The 17524-nt window shown below is 44.7% G+C and overlaps 1 protein-coding gene across 9 annotated transcripts in view; it reads right to left on the reverse strand.

Annotated features, from left to right (window-relative positions):
• Nucleotides 1-10808: 10808 nt before the first annotated feature.
• The window catches only part of PUM2 (pumilio RNA binding family member 2), a 66644-nt gene continuing 59928 nt past the window's right edge, over nt 10809-17524 (reverse strand). For 8 of the 9 annotated variants that reach the window (XM_039721693.1, XM_039721692.1, XM_039721691.1 and 5 more), the window contains 4 exons: nt 16549-16674; nt 15891-16012; nt 14429-14621; nt 13276-13723 (listed from right to left, as the gene is read on the reverse strand). In XM_039721693.1, the coding sequence (XP_039577627.1) occupies nt 13592-13723; nt 14429-14621; nt 15891-16012; nt 16549-16674 (573 nt within the window). In that variant the 3' untranslated portion in view covers nt 13276-13591. Of the gene's footprint in view, nt 13724-14428; nt 14622-15890; nt 16013-16548; nt 16675-17524 lie in introns of all 9 variants that reach the window. The other variant, XM_039721687.1, reaches the window with a different exon arrangement.

A 17524-nucleotide genomic window follows, 5' to 3' on the forward strand; every position in this document is an offset into this window, starting at 1 on the left:
GGCAAAAAATCCGCTTTGAAAGAAGCGCCCTCCTGCAACTCGCCCTTTTTTTCCCGGAGTTAAAAGCGACTTCAGTGCTGCTGTGGCTTGGTCTTCGCATGTCCCACCGAGGATGGCAAAAATGAGGCAACAACCATCCAGCAAAAACACACCGCAGGACGAATTGTATCACCCTTCCACGGGGTCAGGGCTGGAGTTCCTGTTCCAGTCCATTCATTTGTCTTGTTTTATTTTCTCTGCTTGTGCCAGCACATGTTGAAATGTTTGCTATAAACAATGCAGCTGAATGTGTGTGCAAATGTTATTAAAAAAAAAAAGGGCAGATTTTAGGAATTTTTACAGCTGCTGGAAGCTGTAGCAGCACACACTGGCCACATGGCCAATGGGCACAGCACGGCCATGGCACAGCTGGATGGATGAGGGATGTGGTTAAGGCTGCAGCCATTGGGCCCTGCTGCCCTGGAGCTGCTGGGGAGAGGGATAACCAAAAAAGAGCCTTAACTGGTATTTCTTGGTTGCTCTGGAGGCTCTTGGTGGGTGTTGGTCAATCTGTGCCAGACCCAGGATCCCTTCCACAGCTGTGGCCCAAAGGCTTTTTAGACCTAATTGGATATTCAATGTGGCTAAAACTGTTGAGATTTTATCATGCCTTTAATTACCTTGCTTTCTTTCCCTCTCTCTTAAATTACTCATGCAGCTCCTACCACCCTGCCGTTCCCTCACATGAGCCATGGCCTCCACGTTCTTCTTCCTGCCATGTCTTGAACCTGGTGCAACCAGAGCATTGGACATGAGACTTTTGGGATGGGGCTTGGATCAGAGGTGCTTGGTGCTGGGGCCTGCAGAGCACAAGGCTGAAAACATCACCCAGCCTTGGTGGGCGGGTGGTGACATCCATCTGCATGGTCATTACTGGGGATCAGGAAATGCATGCTGGGCACAGCCAGCCTCCTCAGCAGATTGCGGTGGAGCAGGGGTCAGTTTGGCCAAGGCTGCATCTGGTGGACCCTGGCAGCACAGCAGAGGGAGGGAGGGAACACTTCCACAGCACTCCTGGGAGCGGTGGCAAGGCACTGCTGGGGTTGAGTGGCACGTGGGTTTCATGCCAGCGTGGGCCTGTGTGTGTCCTCAATCAAATAGAACTGTGGTGCTTCTTGCTGGATTGGCCAGAAAAGGTTTAGAGCTTGATTGGGATGTTCTGGTCGGGATCTGTGAATGGGGTGAGAGAAGAACAATGCAGCGTTTGGAAGCCAAGTGTTTTCAGTGACATTCCCGTGCCCTCCGCTTGATCATTGAAGCATGTTAAGTATTGTGGTTTCAGTCAAAAGAACTCCATGCTGAAAAGCCAGATGAGACTTGTATGGAGAGGAGCTTCTTGGCAGCCCGGAGCTCAGGGGATCATAGGAGTTGGTTGCCTCTGCCCAGTACAGTGGAGCTGTGGGGATTTCCCAGAATTGGATCAAGGGCTTCCAGCAGTGTAGCCCAATTGAACTCAGTCTCCTTGGGGAAAAGAAGCTGGTTTGAACTGTGTGCTGCCATGGGAAGAGAGGAAACACAGCCTGTTTCCTCTCACTGGGAATGGAATCCTGCTCACTGCTTCTGCTACCACCAGAGGCGAGCCGGGATGGCAACTGCTGCTGTTGGGCAACCACCACCCTTCTGCACTGGGCTCTGGAGCTGAAGCCATCGTCACCTACCCCCGATGAATGTATTACAGGGCAGCAGGAGCTGCCTGCCTGGCTTTCCAGGTGTCAGACACAGTAGTGTATGAGGATGTGCCACTGTTACTCTGTGTCCTCACCAGCAGTGCAGCCCGCAGAGCAGATGACTGATGGATGACTCCTGAAGCCTGGTCCCATGTGTCCTTAGATGGTTTATTAATGGTCTGTGACCTGTTGGGGTAGGGCTAGAAAAAGGGTTAGATTCTGCTTTGAGTTCCTTTACAAGGGCTGGACTGTACCTGTGGCATCAAGCTGGACAGACTGACATCTCAATGATTCCATCAGCTGACAAACTTGTTTAAGTGTGCTACAGCCTGACATCTTGGGATGGAGAAGAGAAATATAGAAATATATTCCCTAACACACAGTGGGAGGTTAGAGTATGTGCAAATATTGAGATTGCTGTAAGTGTCCAGGCTGCCCCCCTGCTGGGGTTGACAGCTCACTGCTCACATGTGCTGTTTCTGGTTGGCTTCAGGTAGTTGGCTTCTGAGGTGCTGGTTGCCATTTTCTCTGTTGTTGCTTTTGTGACGGAGAAAGAAGTCTGGTTTTCCCCCTGTGTGGTAGCTCAGTTGGCTAAAGGGGATTTGTAAGAACAGGAAACCCACAGCTCTCATGTTTCACTTCTCAGGTATAATGTGTAGGCAAGGCTTTAGGTGAAACCCTGAATTTCTGTGGTGATTGCTGAACAGGACAGAGAGGAAAGAGGGTGCCCCTGGACAAATGGGACAGCAACAGGACATAGATATATTTAGTTAAATGCATTCAGATTCAGTCTGCCCTAGAAACTTATTGGAGTGAGGTGGGAGATGAACCCAAGAAAGAGGGATGGTGCCTGGGAAGGGCAAAGTACTGTCACTGACAGTCCCTTTGACATCAGGGTGTTTCCCATGCTTGGTGCCTCAGAATGGTGAGCTGCAACAAGGAGCTTTGATCAGTGAGCTAATACCTGCAGATGGAAGAGGAAGCATTGTCCTGACAGGAGTAAGTTAGGACAGTGTGGCTGGTGGCCTGTTTGGAGACTGTGTAGACCAGGAAGGTTTGCAAAGTTTAATTTGCTGCTAGCCTGGAGCTTCTCTTCTTCTTCCCCTTTCAAGTTCCTCAGGCCAGTGCCTCTTGTTATCCATGGCCCACACCACATCCTTCTCTTTCTAACTCCATGCAGTAACAAGGGAGCAATCTACCCAGTCATTAAATACAAGCATTAAGAATGAGTCTGAAGAAGAAGCAAGCTGGATCTTCAGCCTCAGATTACCAAGAGCTTGTCTGCCAGTGTGCAACATTTGGTGTCCAGCTGTTGTGCTGCTCCTCTTCTGGGTCCCCAGACACGGGGGCCACTGTTCACCAGGTCCCCTATTAACCAGCCCATTTCTCTTTGTTCAGGCTGGTGGCACCAAATTCAGGAGTTAGCTCTTCCTAACTCCTTGCAAGCCTTGGCAAATCCTGTGCATTTGCTTTGGATGTCCTTTTGCGCTGATGTAGAAATAATTGATTCTGACCCTTTCACATGCAGCTGTGACTTGCAGCAGGATCACCTGAACGCACCCAGTTTGCTTGCATGCTGATATCTGATTTTGCCTGTTCTGTCCAGCCGCCTTTGCAGTGAGTCAGACATCTCTGAGCAACTCCATCTGCCTCCTGGCTTTCACTCCCAGGAAGTGAGAGACCAAGGGAGACTCCCCGTGGCCCACCCTAAGGTGTGGAGTGTGCAGTTAGCCTGAGGCAATGTCTGCTCTGATCTCCTTTCTTCTCCCCATGTAATGCTCTGATGGAAAGGATGACCTTGCTTACTTGGACAAGAATAAATCTTGTAAAAAATTGGAGGTTGGGTTTTTTTCCCTGCTTAAACAATGCAAACCGTAATGGTCCAAGTGTTAGCATAGTGTTGACTTTATAGTTGCTAATTGAACCAACTTGGCTGCCTCTCCCAAGAGTTTGCTGACCTTTTTCTTTCTCCTCTATCCCCTTTCCCTTTGTTCTGCTAGTGAGAACTTCTGTGTGGACATTGAAAACTATATATAAATATGTCTGTGCCACTAACCAAATAATTCTTGACCTAATTAAGCAGAGCTTCCTTTGGCAAAAGCTCAGCTGGCAGTGGCATGGCACTTTTGTGATAGTTTTCATAAACAGCTGCAATAAAAGCAGCTGCATTGCTTTGATGCTGCGTGTGAGGGCCTGGTAGGATCCTGCATGCTCATTCCAGAGAGCCTCAGAACTGGATTTCAGGGGCTGGTGCATGAAAACCTACAGAGGGGTTTCCCATTAGCCTGAAGTTACCCGGGTGTTGCCCACAAGAAAAGACTGACTCCCTCTCTCTTAATGAGGCCTTTTCCTGTAGTACTGGATGCTGCTTTCACTGTTCAACAATTTTCACCCACCACTTTCAGCGCTTGTGGACTAGGCAGGTATTTCTGAAAGCACTCACCTGAATAACCACTTTTTTGTTGTTCTTTCCCTTGCCCAGGGAGATGCTCTGCTGCCTTTCTGTGATGCTCTCACCCCTGTGGCCAGCTCGGGGCAGCTCACTCACGGTGACTCACGCTGGCTTGCAGTGCGTGATCCCTCGACCTCCGTGACCCTAAATAATTTGAGCACAGAATGGGATTTGCCCTGGCATGAAAATGAGCATGGAGAGAAGGGTATCACGACTCCCAGGAACATACAGGCAGGCGGTGCTGGGAGCTTTGGAGAAAAGGCAAGCAGCACAAGGAGGACAGACTACCCTGTTTCCACAGCGTCCCCTGCCTGGTACCTGCTGCCTTCCCCTCTGGGTTGCCCTGGCTCCTCCAGAGGAGGTTTCCATTGATCCTGTGCTCCCCCTGGGGACAGGAGCTTTCTTCAGTGTGTTCAGTGGGGAAGTGCTGAGAAGAAGTTTTGCAGATTGCCTGAGTTGCAAACCCTCTGACCACGAGAGAAGTCGGACACTGCGCAGCTGCCTGCCACCCTGCAAAATAGGAACTGTGATGTTTGGTGCTTTTATAGTACCTCAATATATGACAATAAAATATGTGTGGTTTTAATCCTACAGCTGGCTCCGGCAGTGTCACAGAGACCCATTATTCACCTGGGGGAGATGGGGACTCCAGATCAAATAAGATATAATCTTTTGTCAAAGGCCTTCTGTATTTTCTCTCCATTCCTTTATTGTCCTGATTTGTGATAGAGGCTTATGCTCTATCTTATGATAGGTTATACTTGAATAACCTCCACAAAACCTTAATAGAAATTCTCCTTGTGGAATGTGGTCCCTGTTCCTCTCTGACCATACCCAATGTACAACATACCCCTGCAGTTAGCTATCAGTTTTTGCACAAACTAGAGTGGCACTGCTGGTTAAAAAGTTCCAAACTAAGGAGAAAAGGAAAGTGTCTTAACCAAAATATGGAAGTATTTGGTCCACGTGAAACATGTTGACTATAAGTTTCAAGACTGTCACCTTTAAAAAACCAAGTGTGTTGAGTTAGGTGTTTCTGCTGCATGGAGAATTTGAGTAAGCACGTCTAACTCCAGGAATTCTGCCAAAGCAGGTTTAATACTCCTACATATGCAAAAAAGCTGGTCTTGGGAGAAGCAGATGCTGCAGCAGAGCAGTTGTGAGAGCAGGGCTAGGCTGCATCAGAGATTTTAGTTCGGTTTCAGTAACAGCAGATTAGAACAGATATTTGGAACATTGTAAAAAGTACTGTTGCTTTTTTATGTAGTCATCAAGCTGAGGTGATCTGGACCTCAGACTGGCTGAGGCTCTTTGAGGAACGATGGCTCTGGGGCCAGCCACAGGTTTTACCATGTCCTCTTGCCACCAGTCGTGACTATGCAGTGAAATTGATACGATACAACGTACAGGTTTTCTTCCTGATTAACCAAACGGATGCATCTTGCTGCAATTATCACCCTTCACTGAGCATTTCAAGGCCACTTACCCCCTCCCACAGACATGGGCTGGCTGAGGGCTGGGTGCAGTCACCTCCAGGTGGTGCAAGTGCCTCCCGGCCTGGCTGTCAGAGCACTGATTCACCCCGATCCCACCCATCCTGTGTCATCCCTGGCCCTTCTCATGCATTCATTAGGAGAACTCCTGGGGGTGGGGATGGGGATGCCCCTGCCCCGGGTACATCGGTGCTCGCGTGCTGCGGGGCTGGCACAGGCTGAGGCACAGACCAAGCTGTGCTCCAGGGTTTGCCTGCCAGTGCCTTCCTGGGGCTGACCCACCTCCACGGGAGCATCTGCCCGGTGGGAGGAGGGCAGGGGCACAGCAGGGCACATACACGGGTGAGGAGCTGGAGGGAAGGACGGGAGCAAGGGCTGGAACCCTGGCTGGGCAGTGGGGGGTCCTGCACTGCTGACCTACATATCTGTGGGGAAGAGAAAGCTGTGGGCTTGCCAGGGGTTTCAGCTTAGTGTGGAATGTGTGCCTGATGCCTGCTCTGCTCTGACAGCACTGACTTTGGGTGAATAAAGATATTTGCAACACAGATGGGCTGAACAAAGATATTTTAATTGCTTCAAATTTTATTCTCTTTTGTTTCCTTTCTTTTAGTTTAGTTTCTTTTTGGGTGACTGTGAAATTAGCTATACTTCACAGGGAGGCCTGGAATAAAGGTTTTGCAATGCATAAAGTGTCTTTTTATTCTTATTACTATATTATGTACTTTTAAAAAACACCATTTATTTTTCAAGATGCTCCTTCTGCCTTCCCCTCCCCTTCTCCCATTAGCTGTAATCCAAAAGGTCCTTATGGTTGTTTATTGCACTGTGGTTACAGTAGTTTTGTATGTGTGTGTGTAGATGTAAATGCTTTATTTCACCACTACTCATCCCATTCCATTCTTCAGTATAAAGTTGTTCTCACTCCCACCCCCAACAAACGCCTTATCTTCCCTCCCTCCCTTTTCTTCCTCCCCCTTTTAACCATTGATTTATAAAATGCTGCTTACTGATTTCTGGTATCTCCTAGGTGAAGAGACCAACTCTGTGTGTATTAAGGTGCCCAGTGCCATCTAAGACATTCTGCTGGAATAGGTTTGGCCGAGGCAAACTCCTAGGGAATATTTCCCTGCCCTGCCCAGGTGTCTTGGATGCTCAAGGGTCCCTCCAATGGCACCAGATCCCTAAGTATGCAACAGGATCTGTTCCCAGTGTATGAGTCTGCCTGGAAGTGTCCACATTTAAACAGATTTGGTTTTAAACTGGATGGTGTTTCCCCCATAGCCTCCCTGGTGGGGTGCAGCTGCATGGCCTTTGGGGGGGGGTATCTCTTCTCCAAGTGGCAGTGGGGCCATGCAGCACTTACAGAAATGTGGGGTGGGTCACCTTGAACACCCTGATCAGACTTCTGGATTTTGGTTCCCTGCATGTGGAGGGGTGGCACATGGGGTAGGGCTGCATGATAGACCTTTCCCCGCAGGATGTGAACTTGTTTGACTCCCAAACTGGGATGAATAATCAAACCCTCAGTTCTCATGAGACACATGATGTTTCAAGGAAACAGGAGACATCATGTGAATTTTGGAGTATTTAAGATGGTGAGCTTTCATACAAAAAGGCTTTTTAAGAGCGAAATGGCTCACTTAAAAGAGATCAGTGTGTAGCTTGGATCTCTGATAGGGTTGAACTCTGCTCCATTCATCCCACCCCTCCGTGCAAGGGGTTGGAGTGGACTCTGATTTGCACTGAGTTTGCCCATCCTCAGCTCCTCAGCCCAGCTTCAGTCCTCTGATTCTTGCTTATTGAGTGATTGCTCTGGTTGTTTTATCAGCCTCTGGATCCAGTTCACACACGGGTAGGAGCAAGGAAGAGCATCTAGGCAGATCCACCAAAACTGAGCCCAGCAACAGGGCTGAATCCTTCTCCAAGATCCAGCCTGTATCAACAGATGGCCTCCCAAAACCTCTCCTCCTGAATTGATCCTGTGCAAGGAGGAATGGAAATACTTTCTGATGCTATATTTTAGCTGTCTTAGAGAAAAGGAGATAAAGATTACAAACGGGAGGAAAGAGAGCTCTTCATTCTCACCAGGGAACCTCTAACTTTTGATCCTCCAGTTAAGACAAAGAACAGGGTGCCTATATTTGGGGAAGAGCTGTGAAACATGCTGTCATCATCTCCCTTGCTATCCAGTGCTTTCTGCCACTACCTGTGTGTGTTTCCTTGCCATAACACTGCCCTTCTTAGTTTCCATTAGCCCTCAGTAAGCAGTTGTGTGTCTTTGGGGATCTTTACTTTGGGACCTGACACCTGCGTGACACCTGCTTCGCCAAAAGCCCTGAGGAAAGCCCTTTGACAGGAGCAGACAGTGGCCTTGCAGCCTGAGAAGGCACAGCCAACATCACCTGTAAGGAGAGGGACCTCAGCAGGCTTGGCCAATGCCCCCCCAGTGCCCACGAGTGGCACTCCTCTGTGGCACTCAGGCACTGGGGCAGCTCTGTGCTGCTGGGTACGACCTGCAGCCAGCACTTGGGGTGTGCTTGTGAAGCTGAAGCGTGTGAACCTGCCCTGTGACCAGCAGACAAGCAGGCAGCCTTCCCCCAGCCTCCCCCACCTGAGCACGGCTGTGCTGGGGCAGGGCTGCCTTGCTCCCCGGGGCTGGGCTGGGATAAGATCCAGCAGCCAGGCTGAGGAAGGGCTGCCAGGAAATCTGAACCCTCCAGGCAGGTCTGAAGCTCAAACGAAGCTCATTAGGGCTCAGCAATGTAAGGGGCTTCTCCCTGCCCGCCCAATGTTCTTGTGCTACAGCTGTGTCACCTGCAAGGTGCCCCAGCTCTTGTCTGCACATCTGGGCAGTTTAGGGTTGGGTAGACACTGTGCAAGCAGAGGAGGAAGAGATAGAAGGCCTCCTGTGCCCAGAGCACTGATGCTGGTGAGGAGGTGAACATTTTATTCCAATATTTGTTCTTATTAATGAAAGGAAGAGAGTCTTTAGAATAAGTCTTCCTGCATTTCAGCTGCTTTTGTAAAGCCTCTGGAAAGTTTCCAGTCTGATAATGATGGGGGAATGCTGCTCCCAAGATATATTTTGCATTAAGTGAGTCTGGGAGAATCGAGGTGGAGACAAGGATCTCAGGTGCAGAACTTCCAACTCCCACCTGCGTGCTTTAGGAGTCATGCTCCATCTTGTGCTCTTTGTGATGCAATGAATGGTTCAAGCTGTGCTAAAAAGCCCAGCCCAAATTCAGGAGTAGAAAGTAAACCCGCCCAGCTCCTTGTGGTTAGGAAAATGCTTGTGAAGTGAGAGAGGTGGGTTCAAAACCCTGAGGCTGGTAATGGAAACTGATTCAAGCATCTCGTTTGCTGGGCAAGTTCCCCAGCCACAGAGCGAGCCTGCAGAGGGAGCAGGCTCCACCCAAGCACCAGCAGCTCAGGCAGATCCCTCAGCTTGGTCTTCCCTACCCCTCCCTGCCTCGATGCAGGGTGGTCACTCCCCCACCCACAGCCTCTGTGTTCTGACACCTAACGTGTGATGTTTGGATCTGGTTCATTCTCCTGGCCAAAGCAGTTACCACCTTTCCTGCACCAGCTCACGATGTCCTGTATCGGCTCTGGAGCACTATCAACACTGCATGGACAGACATCCTTCCACCCTTTCCACGTGTGACTCTTTCTGTGATGGCAGTGCTGGTTTTTAACCCCTTCTGATGATGGAGTTGGAGTGGCCTGGGGTGCTCTGCTGCACAGGAAAGCAAACACCCCAGGCTCACTCTGCAGCACCTCTCAGATTGTCTCTTCCTGGGTGGCAGGATCTGCACTTGCCAAGTTCTCCCACACCTCCCTAGCCCAACATCAGGAACCAAGCAGAGCCCCAAGAGGGATAGATCCCTGCAGGAACCAAGCTTCCGCATTCCCATGCCAAGAGGTGCTTGAATCAGCATCCTTTGGGCACAGATAGTGCCAGTGTATCTGAAACTGTTTGGGCAGAGTAAAGCACTGCCTGTAGCTCATCACATCCGTGCTGCCCACAGACTAATGAGACTTCAGGTGGTACTGGAAGCTTGGAATGACGTGAACTGTGTGTTAGCAAACCAAGAGCCACTCCTGCCCTGCCGTGGGCTGCAACAGCTCAGATCACACAGCTCATGGTGCTCCCCTTTCCTTCCTCAAGCAGCAGCAGAGAACTCTGTCACCACGGGGGCAGGATCTGCCACTCTCAGGACATGTGTTGCTCAAGCACCGCTCCATGCAGAATTCCTCACCAGAGTGCTGCAGCTGCCCTGGCTGCAAAGTGCTGCTCTGTTTGCCCTGAGTTCTCCCCCCTGGTGCATGACTTGCATGCAATCTGCAGTTTCAGTGACCAGTCATGAGACAGTAAAATGCTTTTGCATTCTCTCAGCTTCCCCAAATGACACGGTAGGAGTTGTTGTCACTCCACTGTTAACCCACTTTTCCAGTTATTGGAATCCGGAGCATCAAACACTCATGGAGCCCAATCTCACTGCTGTGCTACTATGCTGTGGTGAGCCATAAGCATCTCTTCAAATATGCACGTCCCTTAGAGAACAGTGGTTTTTGGACTTGCATCAGCACTTTAAAACATCTAAGCATTATGACCCCAAACCTCAATTTCTCTCCAAGCTCTGATGGAAAAGTAGGGATGGAGGGATGGGCATTATGACTGTTCTGTCCACAGGGGCCCCTTAGGTGAATTATTTCCCACCAGGCTCATTTCCTGTGCTGTCAGTCCACTTCACTCCACACCTTCAGCTAAAAATGGTCTTTTGAAAAACCTCCTGGGTAGCAACAGAAATGAGTGTGGATCCAGGGATGCCACAGAGTGCTAACAATTTCTTCCCTCATTTGGAAGCGAACCCTCTCAAATGCTCCTGAGCTCATCCTGAAGCCAGGGATGTGCAGAGAAACCACCACCAGGCTGTAGCCTTAACTAGTCACCAGTAAAGACACTATAAAATAGGAAGGTTGAGCTGCTCAAAACTGCCCTCTGAAAATTTAATGATCTAATCCAGGCTTCTTCAATAATTGCCCAATTCCCATCAGAACAAGTGAGCGAGCACCTTCCCAAAGCTGAGCTCCACAGACACAGGTAAGTCACAAGAGAATATGGCTGGTTTCCTACAGGAAAAACGCAAGACCAGATATATTTCACACAGTGTTATTCACACATTTTCATTTTGAATTTTACAGTATATACACGTGAACATTACATTATTCAATACGAGCCACCTGGAGTCAAACCTAATCAAACTGGTCCGTAAACAATCTATATCAAAAAAGCAATACTTGAGCAAAAAGTCTAGTGGTTCTACCCAAACCCTAAAATAGTTGAAAGGAAATCCAGTGATTTTCATGTTCCTGGATAGAATTTGTGCACAAATGACCTCAGGAGAGCAAGTGGAAGATTATACTCAAGATATTGAAAGCACCAAGGATGACAGTTACAGGACTGTTTAAATTCAACCATGGCATGAGTGCTGCAGGGACAAAGTACAGGGACATTAGCAGTTTCTGCCTGGACATCCCCAAAAGCCTGATGTGCTGAAGGAATGCCAGCTCTGTGGGTTATAACACACGGCACAGGTACACAGGGTAAAGACAGTCACTGAGAACTGATGTGTTCAAGGGAGTGGCTCAGAAGTCATCCTTTGGGTGACTACGGGAAAACTCTGGCTCCCATGACTGGGCTGGTACCTCTGGGGAGGAATTTTGTGAACTGCCATGCAAAAACTACTTGGCAATTAGAATTGTGCTTACTCAAAATAACGAGGCTTACTACTTCACTTCATGCAGGCACTGGAAGTAGGCCGGAAGAAACTTTGCCATTTGCCTATTAAGGAGTTCTCACTACCATTAGTAACGCAGCGCCTCAGATGTCTGCTACAGTAACAGTTATGTAACCCTGGTATCAACAGTAACATGACAGAATTCCTCATACAAGTTTATACCACTACTATTTTCTTTCTCATGATCACACCCCTACCAAAACAGCCTTTTATTTGATCAATGCTCAAGACGTTGTTTCCAAACTACCACGTTGATCAAAACTTTAGGTTAAGCCATCCAAATGAACATTTTACACAAAATACTTACTTCAACAACATACAAAGCACTTTCTTTATCTTTCAGAAACTGAATATACAAAGTAAGCTTTTTCCAAAATATTTCCATAGGCAAAGGATTAAAAAGGATTTTAATTATACACATATGGTCACAATTCTGCCTTAAAAAGATCATTGGGAAATGTACATAAGGCCGCTTGTATATGTACATCATCTTTATGTTACTGTTACAATGTCATATGTCCAGAGAAAAAAATCGACAGTATCATACATATTTGCTTTACGCTGCGAGAAGGCTATTCAAAAATACAGTACTCTTCTGTACAAAAAATTCATGCCACATTTATTAAGATGGAAGAAGCATTGGTTTCTGTAATAACCAAATCTTTCAGTCCACTTCTTACTATGCTTATTTATCCTGATTTAAAATTTGAACAGATTGATTTCCCAAAGTGTCCATATGAACAGATTCAAGAGCTATGTTATAAACAAAACATAATGTTTCTCACAATAGATAAAAAGAAAGCCGGTTCATATTTTTGAAACCATATAAAGATAGAATTTTAAAAAAATCACTCTTGATTTGCTGAAATAAATTTACATTATACAACACTATATGCCAGGGGAAAGAAGGGAATGAGGATATGAATATACACTAAAATGCAAATTTTTGTCCCAAAAAGGAGTAAAACAAATTACATTTACAGCATGAAGGTTTACAAATGTACATCTGTACAACCAAGGTAAGCATCACTACTAAATTAGCAAGGCTTTGTAATAAACATCGAAACGAGAGATTTGTTTTCAAACTGTAAACTTACACCTATTAACTACACGTATACAATGCATATATTTATAGGAAGCAAAAAGCTATCTGAATATTAATCAATCATGCTTAAATGTTGAGCTATCAAGTTTAGTTTTCAGTGGCCCCTTCTCTTTATCATTACCTATTTTTTGCATCTACAGTGAGAAAGCAAAATAAATGCTCAACACTTTCAAATCCTTACAATTCTATATGCAAAATAAAAAAATACATATCTCTACTCTTCCTGCATTGTAAAACTGACTGTAAAGTTAATACAGGGTTCACTCCTTTTCCAACAGAGTACTTTGCTGAATGGAAGTACCACCATCATTTTCATCCCTCTACCTTGTACAACAATTAAATATATAGGTATATACAGCACTTTATTTTTAATACATTGCTAGAGAAAACCTTAGGGCATGATTTAAAAAAATCTGTATCCACAGCAAGTGCCAAAACCTAGTCTTTTAAAGTTTCCATCATTTTGTTTTTCCCTACTTTAATTTCCTGTGCCCTGTTTGTTATTTGGATAGGATGTTGTGAACCACCAAAATACAACTTAACTTTCAACATGTTAAATAATGTTTATGCAGCTGATCAATTTTAATCTGGTATAAAAGACTTCACACAAAAGGGAAAAATAAGGATTAATTCTATATACAACTCTATAAACCTGTTGTGCTATGATGCTGGGTAGACCTACCAGATTGCAAGCCAGTGTATTAAAAGAATACTGTACTTTTTCCCTTTAAAAACTATTTCAGTGACTTTACAAGGTAAAAATTTACAAAATATGTGACAGCTATTTTGATACAATTACATCATATACAGGCATTCTGTGCTTTGCCAGCCATCCAATCTGATAGGTCTCCGGATCAGGGCTGGAGATATTTTTTTTTTAACAATTCACTCCCCAAAAATATACACAAGAATAAAAATTTTACAAATGGATGAACAAAGTCAATAAATAGATTTAAAAAAATCAGAACATTTAGAGTTAAGTTGTAGGTTTTGATAATTCACAATTTAATTTTTCTTTTGTTTCTCTTTGTCTTTTACAGCATCCCATTTGGTGGTCCACCAATTGGCCCCAGATCAGCACTGTTCTTCAGGTAATACTTCTCCAGCTTGGCCAGAATGTGTTTGCCATAGGTGTATTTACGCAGAGTCGTGATGTGGGGTCGAATCTGTAATAAGAAACATGTTTGGTTTTTTTTAACATCCACACTTAAGTACAGGTGACTACACTTTGAAAAAATTGTGCAAAAAGATGCCAGAAGCCTGTATTTCAGTGTGCTGGAAGTGTCTGGCAAGATGTAAACCTGGTGATTTTGACTCATCAAATAAGTGATGTTCCTGTTGCAGGAAAAGGGAGGCAGTACTTTGTGGGAGAGCCCTGTGGTGACTGGAGGAAGCAGAGCTCCTGCAGGAATATCCTGGGAGTTAAACAGCCTCCAGCCATTATGGCAACAGCACACTTCTCCATGTCTGGATATTCTTAAGCACAAATGTGCCTATATGCTAGGAAGTGTGGGAATCTCTTCTTGGGGGAACTGCAGAGTGGATTTATACCCACAACCAGGAAATAAGAAGAGAAACCAGTATTTCTCCTGTTATATTAACAGTGATGACAGATACTACATTTTCCTGTGAGAAGTATTTTCACATAAAAGCTGCCACAAAGACAGGAGATGAAATCCAGCTGTTGAAACTTTCCTTTCTTAGCTCAGTGCTCAGACACCTGAATGCTTTCTGCTTTACCAAGCTCCACTGAATGTCATGGTTACTCATCAAGCTCTGGATTACAGAGTTTTACATTGGCAGGGAAAGGTGCTGTGGCAGGAGAGCTCCCAGTCACATTTCTGAACCCCTGCACTCACACACACACGTACCTTGTGCATTATGATCTTCCTCTGGGCGGGCTCGGCCATGTCGATCATCTTCTGCACGACGTAGTTGGCGTACTGGTCCTTCATCATGGTGTATAAGGCACTGTGAGGGCCGTCGTTCTGGCAGCACACCTCGTCGATCAGCAGCGCTCGCTCCGCGCGCGACGCGTGGGTCACGCATTTCTCCACCACGTTGCTGCAAAACAAGGCAAGTCTGTGATGGGACTGGAGGTGTAACTTTCTTTCTCAGGTAAGTATGATTAATTTCTCTGGAAGTTTATCAGTTCTTCAGGGTTCTTAATGCCAGTAAAAAGAGTATTGCAAATGCATCAATTCCTCATTTCTAAATCTCCAGTCTAATGACTGAGGAAGTTAGTCACCACATCACTATTACTTCACCCGTGTGACAGGGTTACTTTCTCATTATTTGGTAGGAGAGACTTTTTCACTGAACCTACACAGATATACTGGACTTCAGGCTGCAGATGTGTTCTAGCACATCTGCTTTGGTTGTAGGCCCTTTGAAGACACAACAGAGAATGCCAGGTATGAAGATTCTTTCTTTTTGAATAAATGCAGTTTCCAAGAGCATGCCTACATCAGAGATTCCATCAAATATTCTTTTCTGGAGCAAGTCTCTGACCTTCCAGTTTATTTCAGAAGCTGGAAAGGCCATCAAAGCTTGTAACATACCAAAAAGATCCCAGTCCTAAATCTATGCTTTAGAAATTAAACAAGTCAGAGGGTTATGAAGAGTTCTATTCAGGCAAAGAAAAATAAAATCCAAATAAACTAGTTTGCTAGCAATTTTTAAAACAAATGCCCCCAATAAAGTCATAGTGCATGTTTACATCATTTTGATGACAAGGTTAATCTCATTAAATCACCTAGAATGAATTCTGAGGTGTATTTTTCTTTCACAAAAGGCACAAAATCCGTACCTTCAGCAAAAAGCACAAAAGGAGGAGTTTTAGGTTCCAATTTCAGAATAGTTCAGGCCTCCTACAGCAGTCTTTCAGATTTTCTAAGGCAGAAAATCCTTGTCACACTGAGCTACCATTTTTTAAAGATAGCCTTGTTATACTTGCAAATTGCTAGGCTGTATTGAGAATCAGCAAGTCCCAGCTTCATCACTCAAGCACATCACTCAAGTTCCAGCAGAGCTTTTTACCTGGCTCTGGGCATCCTTATATGAAAACCTGGAACCTGTTGCCTGCACTTGCATGAAGTGAACAAAAGCCATTCCATAAACCCACAGAACCTCCTTTGTTTTGCTACAGAACATTTGCCTCCTCCCTTCCCCAAACCTAGTATAAAAATATCATTATCATAAAAATACGAAATTTCAGGAGGTAAGATAAACAATAAAAAAGTTATTGTATCCCTTTTGTAACACAAGAAATCAATCCAGTATTAGAATTTTACAAGGTTAATGAATCTTTAATATATTAAAGTTGTGCAATACCTGGCAAATTTGTGCTGACTCAGAGCTAGAACTTTTCCTCTTATTTCTGAAACGATTTTGCTTTTGTCTTCAGGACGACCATGTTCCAGTACATGTTGAATAACGTAATTTCCATATTGATCCTGAAAATAAGATTACTTATATTTTCTTTTGTGTTCATAACACATAATGAATACTGACAGCTTTTGTACATAAGCATAAAGTATGAAATTATATTTGCATGGATATAAGGAAAAACCAGTAACATCAACATTACAGAAGCAAAGTGATGCAAGAAATATTTCATCAAGAATTACTTAACGAACCACAAACTTTACATGAAAAATGTAAATAATTTGTAAAACCAGTGTTTTGCTAGAGTATCTTTTATCCTCCTAAAGAGAGAAGTCCACAAATTTAAGATCATACTTTTTTAACAGCTGTAATATTCCCCTGAACACCCAGCTACAGTCAAAAGTGTAAGAAAAACACTTTTTATATCTTCTTTGCCTCGCAACTTCCAAATTAATTTTCATTAAAACTATGGAAGGAAAGAAAAACAAAAAATCAATGTCTACAAAACTAAAAAGAGGCAAATGCATTTAAACTAGGATACAGGAGTAGATGATGATAACAAAAACCTCTGAAGTGCATTAAAAATGAGCCTACACGCACTGACCTGCACGAGCTGTTCTGTGTGCTGATGCAGCTCCTCTAAGATTGGCAAAGTCTGCTCAGCAGTGCAGTGCTCCAGAATGCGCTGAATTACTCTACAACCATATGGATGAGTTGAAAGTACAAATACCTTGAAAACAGGATTGCAAACTGAAGTTAAACCAACAGAAGCTCACACCTATTGCAATATTGCTGCAATCAAAGTGGAACTGAACATACCATCTATGATTAAAAAAAAAACTTTTGTCTGCCAAGACCAGAATTCCATTTCCAGGAAAAGTCAGGAAAAGAAGAAAAAGCATTTCTTTGTGTGTCAAGGACTCCAGAAAACATACAACTAAGAACCCAAGTGCTCATTACAATGTTTGTAGCCTAAATAGCTGCAGAGGAAAGCCTGAAAGTGTGACCCTTATGTAATTGCTGTTCAACTTTCAAGCTTTCCTTTTTACTTTCTTTTCAAGTTTTAAGACTTTGACACTTATGAAAAGGAATTCAATAATTGCAGCTGATTTTCACCAGTTTCATGTTCCAGCATACACAATAAGCTCCCAGTTACAGATACAAAGTTTATAAATAACTACTCAAAATATACAGCCAAATCTTACTTATTCCTTCTGATTGCTTCTCTTGAAGCTGCATTTGTGGTTTGGGGATTAATTAAAAAAAATTCATTGTTGGTCAGGACTGAATACAGAATCTTGTATGGTTAGGCATCAACTCAAATGCAGAAGAAAATGGTAAGTAATATCACAAGTGTGACATTCTTAATTTGCCATTTCATGTTAGCTACTATTTTCTATACATAATTACTTGGTGCTTAGGATGGAGTTCAGTACATAAACTCAAACTTTAGTCAAGGGGCTCTATTTACAGTTTAAAAAAATGCATCTCATGTACCTCATACACATTTTTTGGTGTAAAAACACTGAACCTTAGAAACTTTGGCATGCAATTTAGTACTATGTACAACAATAATTCAG

The sequence above is a fragment of the Passer montanus genome, unplaced genomic scaffold, assembly GCF_014805655.1.
Source record: "Passer montanus isolate IOZ18808 unplaced genomic scaffold, ASM1480565v1 scaffold46, whole genome shotgun sequence".
Taxonomy (NCBI): Eukaryota; Metazoa; Chordata; class Aves; order Passeriformes; family Passeridae; genus Passer; species Passer montanus.